General features: G+C 41.6%; 1 protein-coding gene across 3 annotated transcripts in view; it reads right to left on the bottom strand.

Moving 5' to 3' along the window:
- The window catches only part of AOAH (acyloxyacyl hydrolase), a 231,926-nt gene that overhangs the window by 117,613 nt on the left and 95,121 nt on the right, over positions 1-19,192 (bottom strand). For all 3 annotated transcript variants that reach the window (XM_060195860.1, XM_060195862.1, XM_060195861.1), the window contains exons 6-7: positions 13,961-14,020; positions 6,302-6,372 (exon numbers count right to left, since the gene is read on the bottom strand). In XM_060195860.1, the coding sequence (XP_060051843.1) occupies positions 6,302-6,372; positions 13,961-14,020 (131 nt within the window). The remainder of the gene's footprint in view (positions 1-6,301; positions 6,373-13,960; positions 14,021-19,192) is intronic.

Genomic DNA, 19,192 nt, shown 5'->3' with positions numbered 1-19,192 from the left:
AAGCTGTATTTCTTTATTCACGAACAACGATTCATAAACTAACCCAAACTAATCACCAAACAGAACTCTCCTGCATCCTTCTCACATGGCGGTGCCAAGAAGTCTCGAACTCTGTCGGGGTTCCTTGGGGCGGGCGCAACTAGCAGGACTAAACCAATTTTCCTGGCAGGGGGAGAGCTAGACCAAACCAATGTAAAGCATACAACAATTCCCCCTTTTCTTTTTAACTAAATGACTACAGTATCAGGGGTGTGGGGTGAACAGAAACCTATATCATACAGGCATTTTCAAAAAAGAATCTGGCACAAACATGGAGAAACATGTAAGCGCTGGCACCTCAGAGTTGGGTGCTAGCGGTTAATAACATTTTATTTTTAACTTTACTTGTTTTATTGGATAAGACAGAGAAATTTAGATGGGAGAGGGAGATAGGGAGGGAGACAGATACCTGGAGACCTGCTTTACTGCTTGTGAAGCTTCCTTCTGCAAGTGGGAACCAGGGGCTTGAACCCAGGTCCCTCCCTGTGCACTGTAATGTGTACACTTAACCAGGTATGCCACCACCTGGCCCCTATTTTGGTTTTTAAAAAAAATTTTTTTTGAATCTTTATTTATTTGATAGAGACAGCCAGAAATCAAGAAGGAAGGGAGAGATCAAGAGGGAGAGAGACAGAGAGACACCTGCAGTCCTGCTTCACCACTTGCAAAGCTTTTCCCTTACAGGTGGGGACTGGGACTTGAACCTGGGTCCTTGCGCATTACATGTAACATGTAATGTAACATGTGCGCTTAACCAGGTGTGTCACCAACCGGTCCCCCTATTATGTTTTTAACCATTTATTTATTAGTGAGAACGAAGACAGAGAACCAGAGCATCACTCTGGCGCATGCAATGCTAGGGACCAAAGTCAAGACCTCATTTTTGAGAGTCCACTGTGCCCCTTCCCAGGTGATATCATGTGATTATTTAAAAAATTCAAAATGACTAGCCAATGCTATATATTTGAGATATAAGACTGTAGCTTAGGCATCAAAAGTAGCAGAAGCTATACTTTACATGAACTTTACCTTATTTATAGTTTCTAATTTAGCTATAAAAGTCAAAAGATTTTTTTTTCAGTTTTGCAGCAAATTTCTTTGGTGCCAAAGCTTGACCTGAACTGACAAAAGACAGTTCATACTTTTTATCACACTTAGTGTGAACGTTCATACACTTCACTGCTGAAATATAAATGTGTGCGATCAGAAGGTGCTGGAGGTGTTACGTAAATTATGTGCATTCACCATATGTTCCCCTCTTCAAATCTGAAAACTTTTGAATTTAAATCACATGTAGGTCTAAGGTTTTGGGTAGTGCATATTGGATATTTTTTACTTTTACTGAAATTACGTATAAAAAATTGTGTGTAAATCTGTTACTTAGATGGGGGTAGGCGGTGGTGCACCTGGTTGAGCACACGCATTACAGTGCACAAGGACCCAGGTTCAAGCCCCTGGTCCACACCTGCAGGGGGGAAGCTTCATGAGTGGTGAAGCAGGGCTGCAGGTGTCTCTCTGTCTCTATCCTTATCTATCTCCTGCTCCCCTCTCAATTTTTCTCTGTGTCTCTATCCAATAATAAATAAATAATATTTTTAAAAATTAAAAAAATAAATCTGATACTTGGGGAGATGCATGGTGATGCACCTGGTTGAGTGCACATGCTACAATGTACAAAGACCTGGGTTCAAGCCCCTGGCCCCCACTTGCAGAGGGAAAACTTCACAAGTGGTGAAGCAGGGTTGCAGGTCCTTCTCTCTCTCTCTCTCCCCAAGTCCCATCTCAATTTCTCCATCTCTACTTAAATAAAGAAATAAAACATTACAAGTGTTTGCTACTTGCATATTTGTAGACATATTTGGTATTGTATTGAAAATTTCATTCATTTCACAAACATCTTTATGACCCTTGTGGGGAGTCAAATATCATATTACATATTAGAAAAAAGTAAAAGATAGTTTCCATATGCTAGAGGAACTTAACTTTGAATTATACAATAATAATGCATCTATTACTATGGGGTGAAAATTCTCTAAGATCATTGTGTAATGGGAAGGAAAACATTTCTCTTTACAGGGTAGAGAGAGGGAAAGAGACAGGAAGACACCTGCATGCAGCCCTGCTTCACCACTTGTGAAGCTTCCCCCCCGCCCCCCGCAAGTGGGAGGGGGCAGGGACTTGAACTCTAGTCTTTGCACGCTGTAATGTATGCACTTAACCAGGTGCGCCATCACCTGGCCCCAAATCCAAAGCATCTTTCGAGGCAAAGTAAACGGGTAGAGGCTTTTCTAGTAAGAAGGAGGAACCAAGGAAGCTCCCTGATGTGACTGTGAGTTCTGAAATTAGACTCTGAGTTTGAATCCCAAGTTCTGATCTGAACTTGTTATGCCATTTTGGGCAAATGATTTTAGGGGTTTGTCTCATTTTTTTTTTTGTTTTGTTTTTTTGTAACTCTAGTTTTTCCTTTAGAAAAATGGGTTAACTCTTAAGTACCTGCTTTCTGGGAATATCAGTTGCTGCATGTGAGGCACAAACAGCAGTGACAGGCATCTGGCAGGAGTGAAGCCAACCAGCTTGTCTCATTACTGTGCAATCAGAACAGCTGCTTCAAGGATGGTTTCTAGGGTTGGGCAAACAGGAGTCAGGCATCTCCTCTTACGGCATTTTAATTTCTGGAGATTTCCCAGATCCACTCTGTGGATTCTCTTCAGCTTTTTAGGTTCCCGGTCACGCACTGTTATACCCAGATACCAGGTAGCTACCTGGGGAAGTCACCTGCTTTCTTTTCCTGCTCTGTAGCTGCCTGATCAGGTTAGCAGGCTCCAGTTAGTGGTCGACTACAATCACACAACAGTGAGCTACTCAAATTCCAACTCCATGAAATTATTTCATGGAACATCATGACAGAATAAAACTAAGGAGAATAAGGTTTCGAGGGCCAAGCCGTGTTGCACTGGGTTATGCACACTTAGTACTAAGCATGGGATGCATTGGATCGACCTTCTCGTGGTGCATCCCGTGAGTACCCATTTATTGGGGAAACTGACGATCCTTCCTAGCCGACTGAATCCACATGGATCCCAGTCACTTTCAAAGCCAGCAACAAGCAGACATCAGGCTCAACCTGATGCTGTTGACTGGCTACGGAAGAAGGGCAAACGCTAGAAGAAGAAGTACTAAGCACAAAGACCAACACAAGAACCTAGGTTCGAGCCCCTAGCTCCCTACAAGTGGCGAAGCAGGTCTGCAACCCTAGCTAGCTAGCTATCTCCCCCTCCTTTCTCAATTTCTCTCTGTCCTATCCAATAAAATGGAAAAAAATGGCTGCTTAGAGTGGATCTGTAGTACTTGTCCTGAGCCCCAGCAATAACTCTGGAGGCAACAACATTAACAAGAAAACAAGTTTCTCTATCAGACTTAAATTTGAGTCCTTGGCAATACATAAAGCCGGGAATGAGCGTGCTTTGCATTCATGGGGTGGAGAAGATATGTTGTAAGATAAAATGAGAATAGGGTAAACCCAGATATATTGACAAGGTTTACACGGATGTGGGGAAAGAGGCTGCTGGGGAGGGTGCTGAAAAAGTTATGAGGAAGAATAAAAAAGTGAAAAACAAAAGGCAAAGAAAATAATTCTAACTTAGAGGATAACTTAATGATATCTTAAAATGAACATAGGATATGAGAGACTAATTATTCTCATGGAATAACACTGATGTAGTTTTATGTAAATGGACATTAAAAGAATTGATTATTAAAGGAGAAGACCATCTTCCCGACTTAGCATTATTCAAAGTCAAAACAGAGTTTAGGCACTGTAAATTCAGATCAAAACAACCTTGAAAAAACTTGATTCCTCCACATCAGTAGACTGGTGCATACCATGCATGTCGTTTCTAGTAAAGTGGACAGAAAGCTTTTTCACTTATTCCTCCATTCCTTCACTGAGTCCCCACTAATTCTAAGTACTGTGGTAGGCATCAGGGATCAAGAGTTCACTGAACAATCAGAGCTCTTTCTCTGGGAGCTGCTGGCAGATGTGGGAGTCACAAGAGCAGAAGCAGGGCAGGCTTCCTGCCCCCTTCTCACTGGAGGACACCTCAGCCCTGTCTTTCCCTCTTTCTGGCTCACTGTCTTTGTCTTTCTATCTGAAAATGTCAGCATGGAACGGCGAAGGCCTGGTGGGGACAAAAATTTAAAAAAAAAAATGAGGAAACTCAAGACAGGGAGACAGTAATCTGCTAAAATGGTCAAAGTCAGTTCAGGAGAAAAGTATATGGAGAGGCAAGGCTATGGGAGTTGCCAGAAGACATGGTTCTTGTGGCTGTGACAAGTCTAGTCTTTAAAAAAATGTCTTTATTTATTTTGGAGAAATAGGAAAGGGTGATAGATGATAGGTAGACAGATAAAGATAGATGCTTGCAGCGTCACTGCTTTTATTTTTATTAAGGTTTTTTTTTTTGTTATCTTTATTTGATAGAGACAGCCAGAAACTGAGAGGGAAGGAGGTGATAGAGAGGGAGAGAGACAGAGAAATCTGCAGCCCTGCATCAGATGCTTCACTTGTGAGGTTTCCCCCCTGCAGATGGGGACTGGGGATTCGAACCTGGGTCCTTGCACACCAATATGTGCACTTAACCAGGTGCGCCACCACCCGGCCCCAAGCTTCACTGCTCTTAAAGCTTTCTCCTGCAGGTGTGGAAGCTGGTCTCTGTACACTGTAATGTGTATTCTCTACCAGATCACTACCTGGTATCTACTTTTTTTTTTTTTAGTGTGGTGAAAAGTGTGTCTTTTTAATTTAATTATTTAAATTATTATGTTCTGTCTTATGGGAAATAGATGGGGTGGGAGAATGAGAGAGATGTTAGTTCTTTAAGATCTGGTTTCCTGGGGGTGGGGAGTGGGGGTGCACCCAGTTAAGTGCACATAGTACTAAGCACAAGGATCTGGGTTCAAGCCCCTGGCTCGCCACCTGCAGGGGGACGCTTCCCAAGTGATGAAGCAGGTCTGCAGGTGTCTATCTTTCTCTTTCTTTCTCTATTCTCTTCAGACCCTCTCAATTTCTCTCTGTCCTATGCAATAAAATGGAAAAACAAAACAAAACTGGCCTTAGGAGCAGTGGATTTGAGCCCCAGCAATAACCCCAGGGGCAAAACCAACCAACCAACCAACCAACCAACCAAACAAACAACCAACAAAATCCAGACCTGGTTTTCTTTTCTGTGAAATGGGGGTAATACTGCCTTGTGAAGTCATGTAAACAAAATGCTGCAGTGTGCTGAGAGTTCAGCATCAGTCACCTAGAACAGTGTCCGCACTGTACCTGGTAGCAGAAACGGTGGCTGAACGGGAGACGCCAAGTAGAAAGTGGGAGCTATGCCGTTTCCACTGTTTGGTCCTTTCACGTTTTGAACAAAGAGGTTTGCAACTTTCAGCACAGCCTCAGGCTCAGAGTGGAGTTAGAATACAGAATTAAAAACTGACACAGGAGGACTTTGGAATTCTAGAAAGCATCTCTGTATCGAGAAATATATATATGTCAGAAATTTGAGTCAATAGGTTGGGCTCTGTGAAAAATGCCCTTGGACTAGTCTTGGGAGTACCTTCCATTAAGGGCACTCACAGTCGTTGCCATGAGGAGTGGCTAACAGCACCTGTCACACAGCAAGCAGTGACTACTCCCAGGTATTGTGCAAGTGTGCTCCACACCTCTCAGGAAGTCTCACCGCAGACTTTGCTCCTGTCAGAGACAAAGCTCAACTCTGAGGTTCAAAGATAGTGTTATTTACTACATTTCCAAGATGATTTGTTCATCTAGTTCATTTTCTAGTTTCTGTATAGCATCTTCTTTGAGCACAAAAGGACTTCTACCTTCAGGAAGACACCTCCCTAGAGACCTGCCCCACTAGGGAAAGAGAGAGGCAGACTGGGAATATGGATCGATCTGTCAATGCCCATGTTCAACAGGGAAGCAACTACAGAAGCCAGACCTTCCACCTTCTGCATCCCACAATGACCTTGGGTCCATACTCCCAGAGGGTTAAAGAATAGGAAAGCTATCAAGGGAGGTGATGGGATACGGAGCTCTGGTGGTGGGAACTGTGTGGAGTTGTACCCCTCTTATCCTATGGTTTTGTCAGTGTTTCTTTTTATAAATAAATTTTAAAAAGTAAAGACCATTATTGTCACTGTAACACAAGAGATACCTAGAAATATTATTCCATGGCAGTACTCAGGAAAGTAGAAAAAACATACATACACTCTGATTTTCTGGCAAATCTTGGACAAAAATGGAAGTGAACAAACATTGGAACCACTTTCTGAGTGTTTCTGGAGAGAGAGAGAGAAAATAAATTATTTAGCTCAGGCAATAGATTCTCAATTTCAGAAGACCCGTTAGTACTGTTGACTCCTAGACTTTGGAATACCTGTTCTACTAGAATTTGGGAGGGAGACACTTTCCTTAAATACGTCTACCTCTTTCCCGGTCTCCACATTCCATATCCATCCCATCTCTGCATCTTTTGTTTATCCCACTGATAGTTCCTCAGTCACCCAATCACCTACTGCCAGCCTGACCAGTGTTCTACTATTTCCCGAAACAGGTCTGGCCCCCCTTAGCTGATTCAACCTTGACACCACTTCACTCAACCCTTATTTTATTCAAATGCTTTGAAAATCAATTAATATATAACATAATTCCCTTTTTATTTGTTTAAGTCCTCTCCATATAGTCTTCCAAAGGGGCTGGACCAGTTTGCATTCCAACCAGCAATATAGCAAAACTCTTTTTTTCTCCACAACCTCTCCAATACCGGTCATTTCCTGGCTTGTTGCTGTAAGCCATTCTCTCAGGTGTGAGATGGCATCTCAATGTAGTTTTCATGTGCATTCCTCTAATGAAAATTGAAGTGGAGCATTTCTTCATGTGTCTGAGGGCCATGTGCATCTCTTCTTTAGAAAACTATCTGTCGGGAGTCGAGTGGTAGCGCAGCAGGTTAAGTGCACATGGTGCAAAGCGCAAGGACTGGCATAAGGATCCGGTTCGAACCCCTGGCTCCCCAACTGCAGGGGAGTCGCTTCACAGGCGGTGAAGCAGGTCTGCAGGTGTCTGTCTTTCTCTCCCCCTCTGTCTTCCCCTCCTCTCTCCATTTCTCTCTGTCCTATCCAACAATGATGACATCAATAACAACAACAATGAAAACAACAAGGGCAACAAAATGGAATAAATATTTAAAAAAATAAAATAAAGAAAGCCATCTGTTTAGTCCTCTGGTTCACTTTTTGTTGGGTTATTTTTGCTTCTTCTGTAGATTTGTACCAACTCTGTATAGATGTTTGATATCAGTCACTGGTCTGATGTGTGATGTGCAAATATCTTCTCCCATTTACTGGATTGCCTGGTTATCCTTGTAGCTTACTTTTGATGTGTAGAAGCTTTTCAGTTTCATGTAATTTCATTTATTTATTCTCTTCATTTCACATGCCTAGAAAGTTGATTCTCCAAATACAGCTTTGATGTGAGGTTCTTGCCAAGTTTCACCGCTGTTTTCTTCTATCAATTTTAGAGTTTTTGAAAACACAAGTAGCACCTGAACTGGAGTTGGTGTTTTGCACCAAAGTAAAAGACTCTGGGGTGGGTGGGGGTGGAGAGTACAGGCCCAAGAAGGATGACAGAGGACCTAGTGGGGGTTGTATTGTTATGTGGAAAACTGAGAAATGTTATGCATGTACAAACTATTGTATTTACTGTTGAATGTAAAACATTAATCCCCCAATAAAGAAATTTTAAAAAATGTTTAGTGTTTCTGGTCTAATATCTAATATCTTTTAGTCCTGGGAATTGCTCCCTCACCCTTTTTCTGTCCACAAACCACACCTGTCTGTACTCACCTGTGGTTTGGTTAGTTTTTGAAAAGATCCTGGTCATATTTTATTGAGTTTTCAGGTTATTATTGGATAGAGACAGAAAGAAATTGAGGGGGAAGGAGGAGATAGAAAAGAGAGACAGAAAGACGCCTGCAGGCCCTGCTTCACCACTTGTGAAGCTCCCCCCCGCCCGTGGAGGTGGGGACCAGGGGCTTGAACCTGCATCTCTGCGCATTGTAATATGTGTGCTTAACCGGGCACACCACTGCATTTCCCAGTTGATGGGGAAAGCAATAGGTTTTCTGTGGCTCAGACATAGAAAGATTCACAGAACTGGAGGAGGCAGACGACCCACAAGTCAGGTAGGAAGGAGACAGGTGGAAAGGAAGAAACAGATGGTAAAGATTTATAGCTCCAAGTGCGATTTGCAGACTCCCTGCAGCTGCAGCCCCCACCTCACCCCACAGACCCCAGAGAGGCTGTGCTTTCATTATGCAATTTCAGTAGTTTATGCCCTGTAAGGGTGAGAGTCATGGCTCCAGATTCCACTCACTTCATCTGTGATGATCCTAGACTAGTTAGAATTGTCTTTAAGAATTGATGATGTTCACGTTCTGCCCTGTCCGATTAAATCCAAGTAAAAGAATGCACAAGGGTTAATACTCACTGTGACACACAGATTTCCTTTTCTTTCTTCCTTCATTCCTTCCTATCTCCCTCCTTTCCTTCCTTCCTTCCTTCCTTCCTTCCTTCCTTCCTTCCTTCCTTCCTTCCTTCCTTCCTTTTTGCCTCCAGGGTTATTGCTAGGGCTCTGTGCCTGCACCACAAATCCATTGCTCCCGGAGGCTATATTTCCCCCCCCTTTGTTGCCCTTTTTGTTTAAAGTTGTTGTGGTTATTATTGTTGTTACTGATGTCATTGTTATTGGACAGGACAGAGAGAAATGGAGAGAGGAGGGGAAGACAGAGGGGAAGAGAAAAAGACACCTGCAGACCTGCTTCACCACCTGTGAAGCGACTCCCCTGCAGGTGGGAAGCCGGGGTCTCGAACTGGGATCCTTACACTGGTCCTTGCGCTTTGTGCCATGTGCACTTAACCCGCTGCGCCACCGCCCGACCCCCTACACACAGATTTTCAAGTTCAGATTTACTGTGTACGGGAGTGTGGCCCTCTTAGCATATTCACCTCATCTTCATTTATTCAGCCTCTGGGAACTTTTAGAAATGCAGAGTTTGGGGAACTACAGCAGATTTACAGATTGCAAATCTGCAATCTCAAGAGGTCCCAGGTCGTGGAGGGCCAGGTGAAAGCTGGAGAATCCACATGCCTGCGGAGGGACCCACCATGCGGAACTGTGGAAGCGCAAGCAGGCTTGGCAGCTTAAGGAACCAGTGTTTCCACCCAACCAGAACACAGGAAATATGACAACAAGCTTAGGATACTGTACTTCCCGTTATCCTAAGAAGAGTGGACAAAACTTGAAGGTATTAGCAAAGGGATCGCACATTTTTTATTTCAGAAAGATTTCTCAATGGATGATACAATAACCTGGAGAAGGTGAGATGTGCCAGAAAGACTTGCTGTCAGGTAGAGACCAGTTATCTAAAGCCTCACCACTACTGCCATTTGGGATTGAATGATTCTTCTTTATTGTGGGCCTGTTGTATGAATTATACAAAGTCTACCTATGACAGCCCTGCAGTCCAAGTCATCCTCAGACATTGACCAATTGTCATGTGTGTCTTTTCCTATTCCCAGGTGAGGGATTCGGAAAGGACACAATTGTCATAGGTTAGTAAGCACTAACGTAAAGTGTAGGGGACTTGTGAAAAAAAAAGGGGGGGGGAGGTTTGTTTAGAAGGCTGAGTTCAGAAGCCTGATCAGCAAGATCAGGCTGAAGACCAAGATCAGCATTATGGACATATAGAACTATACAAAACAAACACCAGTCTACAACTATACCACGTGACTGGTGGTAAATTAGAAATATGAACACATTCTGAGAATAACATTCTGGAATTGGCCTGCATTTACATGTTTGAGTTATATCTTTTAACATTTATTGTAGTTTGAAGGTCTAATTAACCTAATGGCAATATCAGTTTTTTAATAATAACCAATACACACACACACACACACACACACACACACACAGAGAGAGAGAGAGAGAGAGAGAGAGAGAAGAACAACCCTATAATTACTACACAAGAGGTACAACAGAATACAATTTTATAATTGCGCAGCTGTTCACTGTCAAAATTAAGCCTGGGGGCCGCAGCTGTCTTTGACATTCATTGTGCAGAAATGGGGACTAGGATGTAGAAATAGATAATAGAGTTTGCCCCAGGGACCCCCCCAACCCCCACCCGCAGACCTCCTTCTGTTTAAACAGAGACTTTGATTATTTAGTCTTTTCATCACAGAGTACAAAGAACTGAGGGGGACACAGAGCAACATGGCAGAATTCCTTGCTTGTTTGATTGCTAGCCTCTTTTTTTTCCAGTGTAAACTTCACTAGACAGAGGCAAAATGTAGGCTGTTGTAAGCTTAGCAATGAATTTAAAATATTGCATTTGACTGCATGTAATCCCATCTAAAATGAAAGCTTGTCCCTGAGCTGTCCCTGGGCACAGGAATCATGCAACATCTTCAATTGGCAATTTATTTAACTAGCTTTTTCTTAGATCCAGAGCTTTTCTCCACACCAGGATGCTATAAGAATTCTGAGCAACAAGCAGAGGCTGAATAAATGAAAATGAGGTGAAAGTGATAAACAGAAAGTCAAAGAGAGGGGCCACACTTCTGTACCTGAAAGTAAACCTGAAATTGAGTATCTATGAGGCAGAGTGAGTTTCAACCCTTGTGAATTATTCTACTTGGATTTAATTGGTCAGGGCAGAATGTGAACATCAGCAATTCTTAAAGGCTTCCCGGGCAATTCTAATGAGTAGGTAGACTTGCGATTAGGTTATGCAATGAACCATCCCAGTATTCACATGGCTTATGATATGAATGTTGTTCTCTAAAATTTAGTCCTGAAGAGGAATAACAGAGCTATCTGGCCTTGTAGGAAAGAAATGGAACTCAGAAATAACAAGATCTGAATTTGAATAATGGATTTCTCACTAGCTACGCAGAACTGCTTAACCTATCTGATCCACAGTCCTTTTATTTATAAAATGGGATTCACGACAAAAATATCCATTTACTTTGTAGGCGTAGCTGTGAGAATTAAACAAATTGATTCTATGACTCAAGCACTCTAGATCCTTAGAGACCCACTGTCAAATCCTGCCTTACCTCCTCCAGTCTCTCAAGGCCTCATTGAAATGCAGATCTCTGAAACATCTGATTCCCCTCAACAATTCATGACATGACTCCAGTCTGGAGTCTCACAATCTCTAACAGGCTAAGCTGAAATGATATGCAGCCTGTTGTGTGTTTCTGTCTGCATTTCAGCTAAGTCTGCAGTCATATCAGTCATCAAGTGGAATTATTTCCAATCAATATCCTCTGAGCAGTTTTTCAAACACTTATTTGCATTTTCTGACTTTGTTTCCTTGACAGTTTTAATCTGGAGAATAAAGAACATGGGTGGGGGGGTGCAGGGAGGGATTTCAAAGAATTTTCTTTATTGTTGAATTGCTCAGATGAATGAATTATTCTGGGCTTCTTGCAAGGAATTATTGGAACCCTGCCCCATGGATTATGCTTGCATTTTTTTTTTGTTGTTGACAGAAATGAAGAATTGTAAGGTCCTAAGTAGCCTCTGAGTTAATGCCTGTGAAATAGATGGTGGGTGCACACTGAGAAGAGGTAAAGGAGAGTAGTGTTATTTCCCATTTCTGCTCAGGATTCTGAAGGTGGTACTAAAGGGCTTCACGTAGTGTTTCCATTTCTTATTTAATGGCTTAAGCAGATTAGCTGAAATATCAATGGTTGGCATGTAATTATTCACTGAATTAAATAATGATTGGTGATGGAGACATTGTCACTGATTGATTGATGATGCAGACATGCCTATTGCCAGACAACATGTATCAGCCTTGGAGAACAAAATCAATCTGTACGCCTCCCTGCCCCAAACTGCCATTGCCAGATCATGTACTGCACTGGTCATAATGAAATCAAAAGAGTATTTGTTGTTCATCTAAAATTCAAATTTAACCAGGCATCCTCTATTTTGATTTGCTAAATCTGGCAAGCCAAGCCACTGGGGATCTTCTTCCACTGTATTTCCATGTTGTCAAATCAATAATTCCTTACATGTATTGACTCCAAGTGAATGATGACCTCATCCAGCAGTGAGAAGTCAAAGGTGAAGGTTGTGCCCTCACAGCTGATGGATGCTGTATTGCTAAGTCCTTCAGCAGTTAGGGAGACAGTGCCCTTCAAAGACTTGTAAAAAATATTTATTTATTCCCTTTTGTTGTGCTTGTTTTATTGTTGTAGTTATTATTGTTGTTGTTGATGATGGATAGGACAGAGAGAAATAGAGAGAGGAGGGGAAGACAGAGAGGGGGAGATAAAGAGAGACACCTGCAGATCTGCTTCACCATCTGTGAAGAGACTCCCCTGCAGGCGGGGAGCCGGGAACTTGAACCAGGATCCTTCCTCCAGTCCTTGCGCTTTGTGCCACGTGCGCTTAACCTACTGTGCTACCACCCGACTCCCCAAAGACTTTTTTTTAAATGAAAGACAGGGGAGGGAGAAGAAGAGATAGAGATAGAGACAGAGATGATAGAGACAGAGATACCTGCTCATCTGTGGCATGAAGTCATACTGGGGATTGAATCTTGGACCTTTTGGATTTCAGACATGCACATCTGGTACACTATGGCTTCACTATCTCCTGGGCACAGATAACATTCTTTTAAAAACATTTATTATCTTTACTTATCTATTGAATAGAGACAGCCAGAAATCGAGAGGAAGGGGAAGACAGAGAGGAAGAAAGGTGAGAGGCACCTGCAGCACTGCTTCACCACTTGTGAAGCTTTATCCCTACAGGTGGGGACTGGGGGTTTGAACCCGGGTCCATGCAACATGTGCAATAACCAGGTGCACTTCCCCCCAGCCACCTGCCCAGACGTTATTCTTTAAAGGTCTGTTTATCTGCTTCCTTTTCAACTGGGGCTAATTTGCAACCTGGACTCAAGTAAAATATCTGACACCATGAGTATTTCTTATGTAAACCAAACATGTATCTATTGCTAAAGCTATAATCAGACAAAAAATAAATAGCTTCCAGGGAAAAGGTTCGACTGGCAGAGTATTGCATTTGTATGCTTGAGGCTCCTGGTGTTATCCCTGGGACCCCATGTGCCAAGCAGTGTCTCTTTCTCTATTTCATGTGAAAAACTCATGTGATGGATAAAATGACTTTAAAAAAAAAAGAATAGTGATGACTTTGGCTAGCCTTTTAATTCCTTGATAAATTTAAAGCATGATGCAAAGGTCCCCCCCCCCCCCCCATGTTCTGATGTTGCAGAACTTCCTCTGATACTCAGCTTCCAATGGAGGGGAGGGCATATGGAACTCTGACGGTGGAAACTGTATGAATTGTACCCTCTTATCCCACAATCTGGTGGACCATTATTAAATTACTACTAATAATTTAAAAAAAGAAGTTAAAAAAATAAGAAAACACAAAGTAGAATTTTGACTGGGTTTGGTGTACTGCGCCAAAGTCAAAGACTCTGGTTGGGGGGGGGAGCGGTTTCAGGTCCTGGAACTTGATTGGAAAGGAGGTTGAATTGTTATGTGGAAAAATGAGAAATGTTACACATGTACAAACTACTGTATTTTACTATTGACTGTAAGCCATAATCCCTCCCCATAAGGAAAATAAATAAATAAATAATAAAAAAGAAATCTGCTGTAGTGATAAAGGAACTGGATTTCTCACTTTGACTCCGGTTAATTACGCTCTGTTGGGGCCCTGCATCTGAGGAAAGCCCCCACTCTTTGCAGTGAGGGAATAGAGAGAGGGTCATGAGAGGTGAGCGTGCCAAGGAAAACACTGGCATTCCACCCACCAATTGCTTACCAGAGCTGGCAGTCTCTTCACAGCCTGTCTTGCCTTCTCCAATGTAAATTTCCATGCCTCCTATGAAAGCAAAGTTAGATAATATTAACACTGTGTTTTAAGTAGAACCTGAACTGGAATTGGTGTATTGCACCAAAGTAAAAGACTCTGGAATGGGGGTGGGGGAAGAATACAGGTCCTTCAGAGGACCTAGTGGAGATTGTATTGTTATATGGAAAACTGGAAATGTTATGCATGTACAAACTATTGTATTTACTGTCGAATGTAAAACATTATCCCCAATAAAGAAATTAAAAAAAATGACTGTGTTTTATCTTTTCAAAAGATGAGGATTTTTTTAAATTAGTGATTTAGTACTGATTTACAAAATTAGGAGAAAACAACATACAACTCCAACACTATTCCCACCACCAGAGTTCTGGATCCCCAATCCCTCCATTAGAAGCTGCAGTAGTTCTCCTAAGGTTGCAGGTATGGATTAATTATTATTTCTACAACTATCTCTCTATATTTGCCCCCCCCTTTTTTTAAGGCGCCATCTTCTCTTCTTTTCCAAGTCACACAGACACCTATTACCACATCCAAATGTCCCTCCCTTTTTACTTTTCTCTGAGTACTGATGGAGTTGGAGTTCAGAGCCCTCTGGTCATCTTCCTCCCATCATTCCTCCCCCAGAGGGGGTTATGGATCAAAATTATTTATGGGGTGTAGAAGGTGGGAATTCTGGCTTCTGAAATTGCTTCTTCACTGGACATGGACATTGGCAGGATTTTTTTTTTTAAATCGATTCATTTATGAAAGATACACACACACACACACACACACACACACACACACAGAGAGAGAGAGAGAGAGAGAGAGAGAGAGGGAGAGAGAGACCAAAGCCCCATTCAGTCACCTTTGATGCTAGTGACTGAATTTCAGGTCTCATGTATGCAAAGTATGTGCTCCACTGCTGAGCCCCCTCCCTGACTGCCAAAGCCAGGCTTTTGAAAAGTCCAGACAATTGCAATAAAGACATTATTCCATAAATTTATGATATACTCATTCAGAAGGAGGGAATTCCATGTTAATAATCTTCTTTATTAGAGGATTTACTCTGTGCCAGATGCTGTGCTAAGCACATTGCAAACATTGCCTTATTTGATCTTCACAACAGCTTAGAGAGATATGACCTTTTTACAGATGAGGAGATTGAGATGCAGAAAAGCTGAGAAAAGAGGCTGGAGACAGCACATCCAGTGAGTAACTTGCCCTGTGTCTGAGACCAAAGTAGAAGGCTGCTAACCATCATTCTACACCCTGTATCCCAGTACTGAAGAAGGACTGGAGGCAAAACAAACGAACAACAACAAAAACAAACCCAAAAACCTTCTGATACATTCTTATTGCCAGGTAGGATGGGCACCTCTGTGATTCTTCTTAGGAGAATGACAACCACAGGGCAGATTAATCTGGACTAGGTTTGACTTAGGATAACCCTTTCTCCCCTTGTTCAAATGCACTAATGTCAACATAGAAAAGAATGTTTTTCCTCCCCTAGAAGAAAATAGATAGATACAAGGATTCAGACATTTGGAAAATTCAATTTGTTTGCTTGTTTTAATGACAGACAAAAAGGACAAATTGTGAGCAATCTGACAATAAGGATAATTGTTCTCCCTCTCTCTTTGGCCATGTTCCCACCATTGGCAGTGGTATGCTTTTGTCATCAACTTTAAAGTATCAGGGCCACTTTGACTTTTCAGAAATTAAACCTTTTGAGTGGAGGGTGCAGCTGTAATTAGCAGTTGGAAAGAAAGTTTGGGAAATGAGATGAAAGTCTTGTAGTTGGAAGGATGCTTATAACTCAGCCTGAGCAGTTGTTTGAATCATAAGTGAATTTTCCATCATCAGTGAGAGGCTTGGTACTGGAAGTGTTCATTTGATCCTATAGCTTGTATATGGAAATCATTTGAGTTTCTCATTACTTTCTCCCTTAGGATATAGCTCCCCTCTTGCCTTATTCCAGTTACAAATCCTCTTCAGAGTATATTAACATTCTCACAAATAGATTGCTGAAGAAGTCATCATACAGGCTCCCAGAGATATAAACCATTAGCTGCTGGGCTAGCGTGAGGGGGTTTCTTCCTGGGCACGTGCTCTCTGAGTTGGAGAGAACTCAACCGAGCCAACCTGGGCTGCTGCTTACTCAATAACATGGGAGAGAGACCAGGAACTCATGGCAGAGCAGGAACGCAATGTGTCTTTATTGATCAGAAACCACACTTTTATATATTTTGAACCGGAAGTGGCAAGTCGGAAAAGGAAATGGTTAGGAAAGGGGATGGAGAAAAGGAAAGAGCAGGAAGGTAGAAAGCTTCCGTAGCAACTGTTGCGAAGGTTTTAACCAGTGGGATTAATACTCTGCAGGGAGGGCAGGTCTCAGGCAAAACAACGATTATGTAAATAGACCATAGTATCAGCAATGGAGGATGGAGGAGAGTGGGGGGGGATTGGCTTAAGGCCTGACAATCAGCTTAGGCATTGATGACCCAATGAAATATGTCTATGGGTACTAGCTTTCTTTACTCAAGAAAATAAAAAGTTGTAAGGACATAAAGGCATGATGACCCAGCAATCTACAAAAGCAGAGAGGACTATCCTTGGCTTGATTAAGAGAACACAGTGGCATAGTTCCATGATAGTCCGTGAAACACCTTTGTATAGAATGGTATATTTTCCTCTAAGCCAGATCCAGCCCAGAGTGTTCAGATGAAAGACAGAGTTTGCTGATTACAGATGGCTCTCATACTACAGAGTAATGGTGTTCTTGACCCCTCTGCTCTTAGAAAATTATATGATGGAGAAGAAAGTCAAGAGTTAGGTTACTGTCATAAGTTTCTGGGGCAAATGAAAGGAGGATCACGGGAGAATTTTCCTAGAAATAGTCAAATGAGAACTTAAGCAAAAGGAAGAAATTTGTCAACCTTAACTGTATAAATAATAAATCCATCCTCAGAGTAAAGTATTCAAATGTTTCATTAATCAATAACAGATCATCATCTACGACCCATTTAAATTGATTTTGGATGCTAAGGGGCTTGTGGGCTTGGATTCTACCTTTATCACGTACTAGCTGTGAGATTTTGGGCAAGTTACTGAAGCACATTCTGAGTATCAGTTTTTGACGCACCAATAAGAGGATGATAATATCATCTTTGTGCGTATTGCATAAGATGATATTAGAATAATGCTAGTGCCTTGCATATGCGGTTGTTTGTACCAGTGCAGAGCTGAAGTATTGTAGTAACTGCAACATGAGCTTACACTGGTGTATGCTATTTTTCAGTGATCTGAAAACCACATTGAAAATATTATTTGCTCCATTATGTAAGTGAGCAAATTGTGGTTCAAGACAGTCCATCATTTAACTAGGGCCACTCTACCTATGGGCAGAGCCATTTCTAATCAATCTCTAAATTCCATTCCCTACCCTTCCTCCTACCATAACCAATGTTTATCACACTGTTTTCTAAGTATGAAGTAGGCTTGAAGTTTTAGCAAAAGACAGAAAGTATGACTTAGAGGATTTCATTAAGGCTCATAGGGCTGTAAAATATCACTCATATGGAATGTCAATAGTTTAATAAAAAAAAAACACATGATCACTGTCTGGGTATACACCAGTATATGAAAATTAATGTAATCTAGGTACAAGTGTAGTAACAAGTATATAATTAATAATTAAGGGAGAAAAATGCTCAGTTAATGATTTCTGTGTGTATTCACTTATTCCATTCACTCCACAAACACTTGACTTTCTATATTACTCATGAATTATATTTTGGGAACACAATAGTTTTTTTTTAATTATTATAGTTATTATTGTATTATTATTGTAGTTATTATTGTTATAGTTATTATTTTTTATATTATTGTAGTTATTATTATTGTTGTTGATGTCACTGTTGTTGGATAGGAGAAGAAATGGAGAGAAATGGAGAGAGGAGGGGAAGACAAAGAAGGAGAAAGAAAGACACCTGCGCTAGAATGCAGATCCTTGCACATAGTATTATATACGCTTAACTGAGTGCACCATCAGCAGGCCTCTAATTTACAGTGTATAGTCACTCTTCTCTCCTGTGGGATAAGTCCTTGATGAGAGGATTATGTCTCATAACTATTGCATTCCTGGGAGTCAGGCAGTAGCGCAGCGGGTTAAGCGCACATGGCGCAAAGCGCGAGGACTGGCTTAAGGATCCCGGTTCCAGTCCCCGGCTCCCCACCTGCAGGAGGGACGTTTCACGAGCTGGGAAGCAGGTCTGCAGGTGTCTGTCTCTTTCCCTCTCTGTCTCCCCCTCTGTCCTTTCTAAAAATGGCCGTGAGGAGCAGTGAATGTGTAGAGCTGGCACCGAGCCCCAGTGACAATCCTGGCGACAAAAGAAACAAAACAAAACCAACCCCTATAAATTAGAAATAGTGTAGAAAGTATTAAGAGCAAGTTTTTATTTTCTCTATTTTAAGATTAGGTAAACTAATGTTTAAAGTGGGTAAATAACTTGCGTAGAATCACAGAGCTGATAAGTCTCACAGTCCAGATTCAATTCAGATCTAGCTTTTTGTCCAGTTGTGGAGTTAATAGATTTCCAGGAATCTTATTTTATTTATTTATTTTTGCCTTCAGGGTTATTAAATGAATCCACTGCTCCTGGAGGCCATTTTTTTCCCTTTTGTTGCACTTCTAGTTTATCATTGTTGTTATTATTACTATTGTAATTTTTGCTGTCATTATTGTTGGATAGGACAGAAAGAAATCGAGAGAGTAGGGGGAGACAGAGAGGGAAAGGCAGAGGAGAGAAAGACAGACACCTGCAGACCTGCTTCACCGCTTGTGAAGTGACCCCCCCCTGCAGGTGAGGAGCCGGACACTCGAACCGGGATCCTTATGGCGGTCCTTGTGCGCTTAACCCTCTGCGCTACTGCCTGGCCCTCATGAAAATATTTTTAAGTTAAAAATGTTTGAGGTATCTGCGAACTAAATTCACAATATACAATACATATTAAAGGCTTTGTGCCATGTTGTGGTTAGTGAAGACTCATTGTTTAAAAGGGAATTTCCCAAACATTCAGATATTTTATAAAGCATAATGTATTACATTGACTAAGGTTGGAAAATACATAAATAACATAGTCTACAGGAGATGTTCAGGAACTCAATATGAATTCCTTTGACATTTTAAGAGTGTTACC

The sequence above is a fragment of the Erinaceus europaeus genome, chromosome 8, assembly GCF_950295315.1.
Source record: "Erinaceus europaeus chromosome 8, mEriEur2.1, whole genome shotgun sequence".
Taxonomy (NCBI): domain Eukaryota; kingdom Metazoa; phylum Chordata; class Mammalia; order Eulipotyphla; family Erinaceidae; genus Erinaceus; species Erinaceus europaeus.
This window is presented reverse-complemented; position numbering and strand designations above follow the sequence as displayed.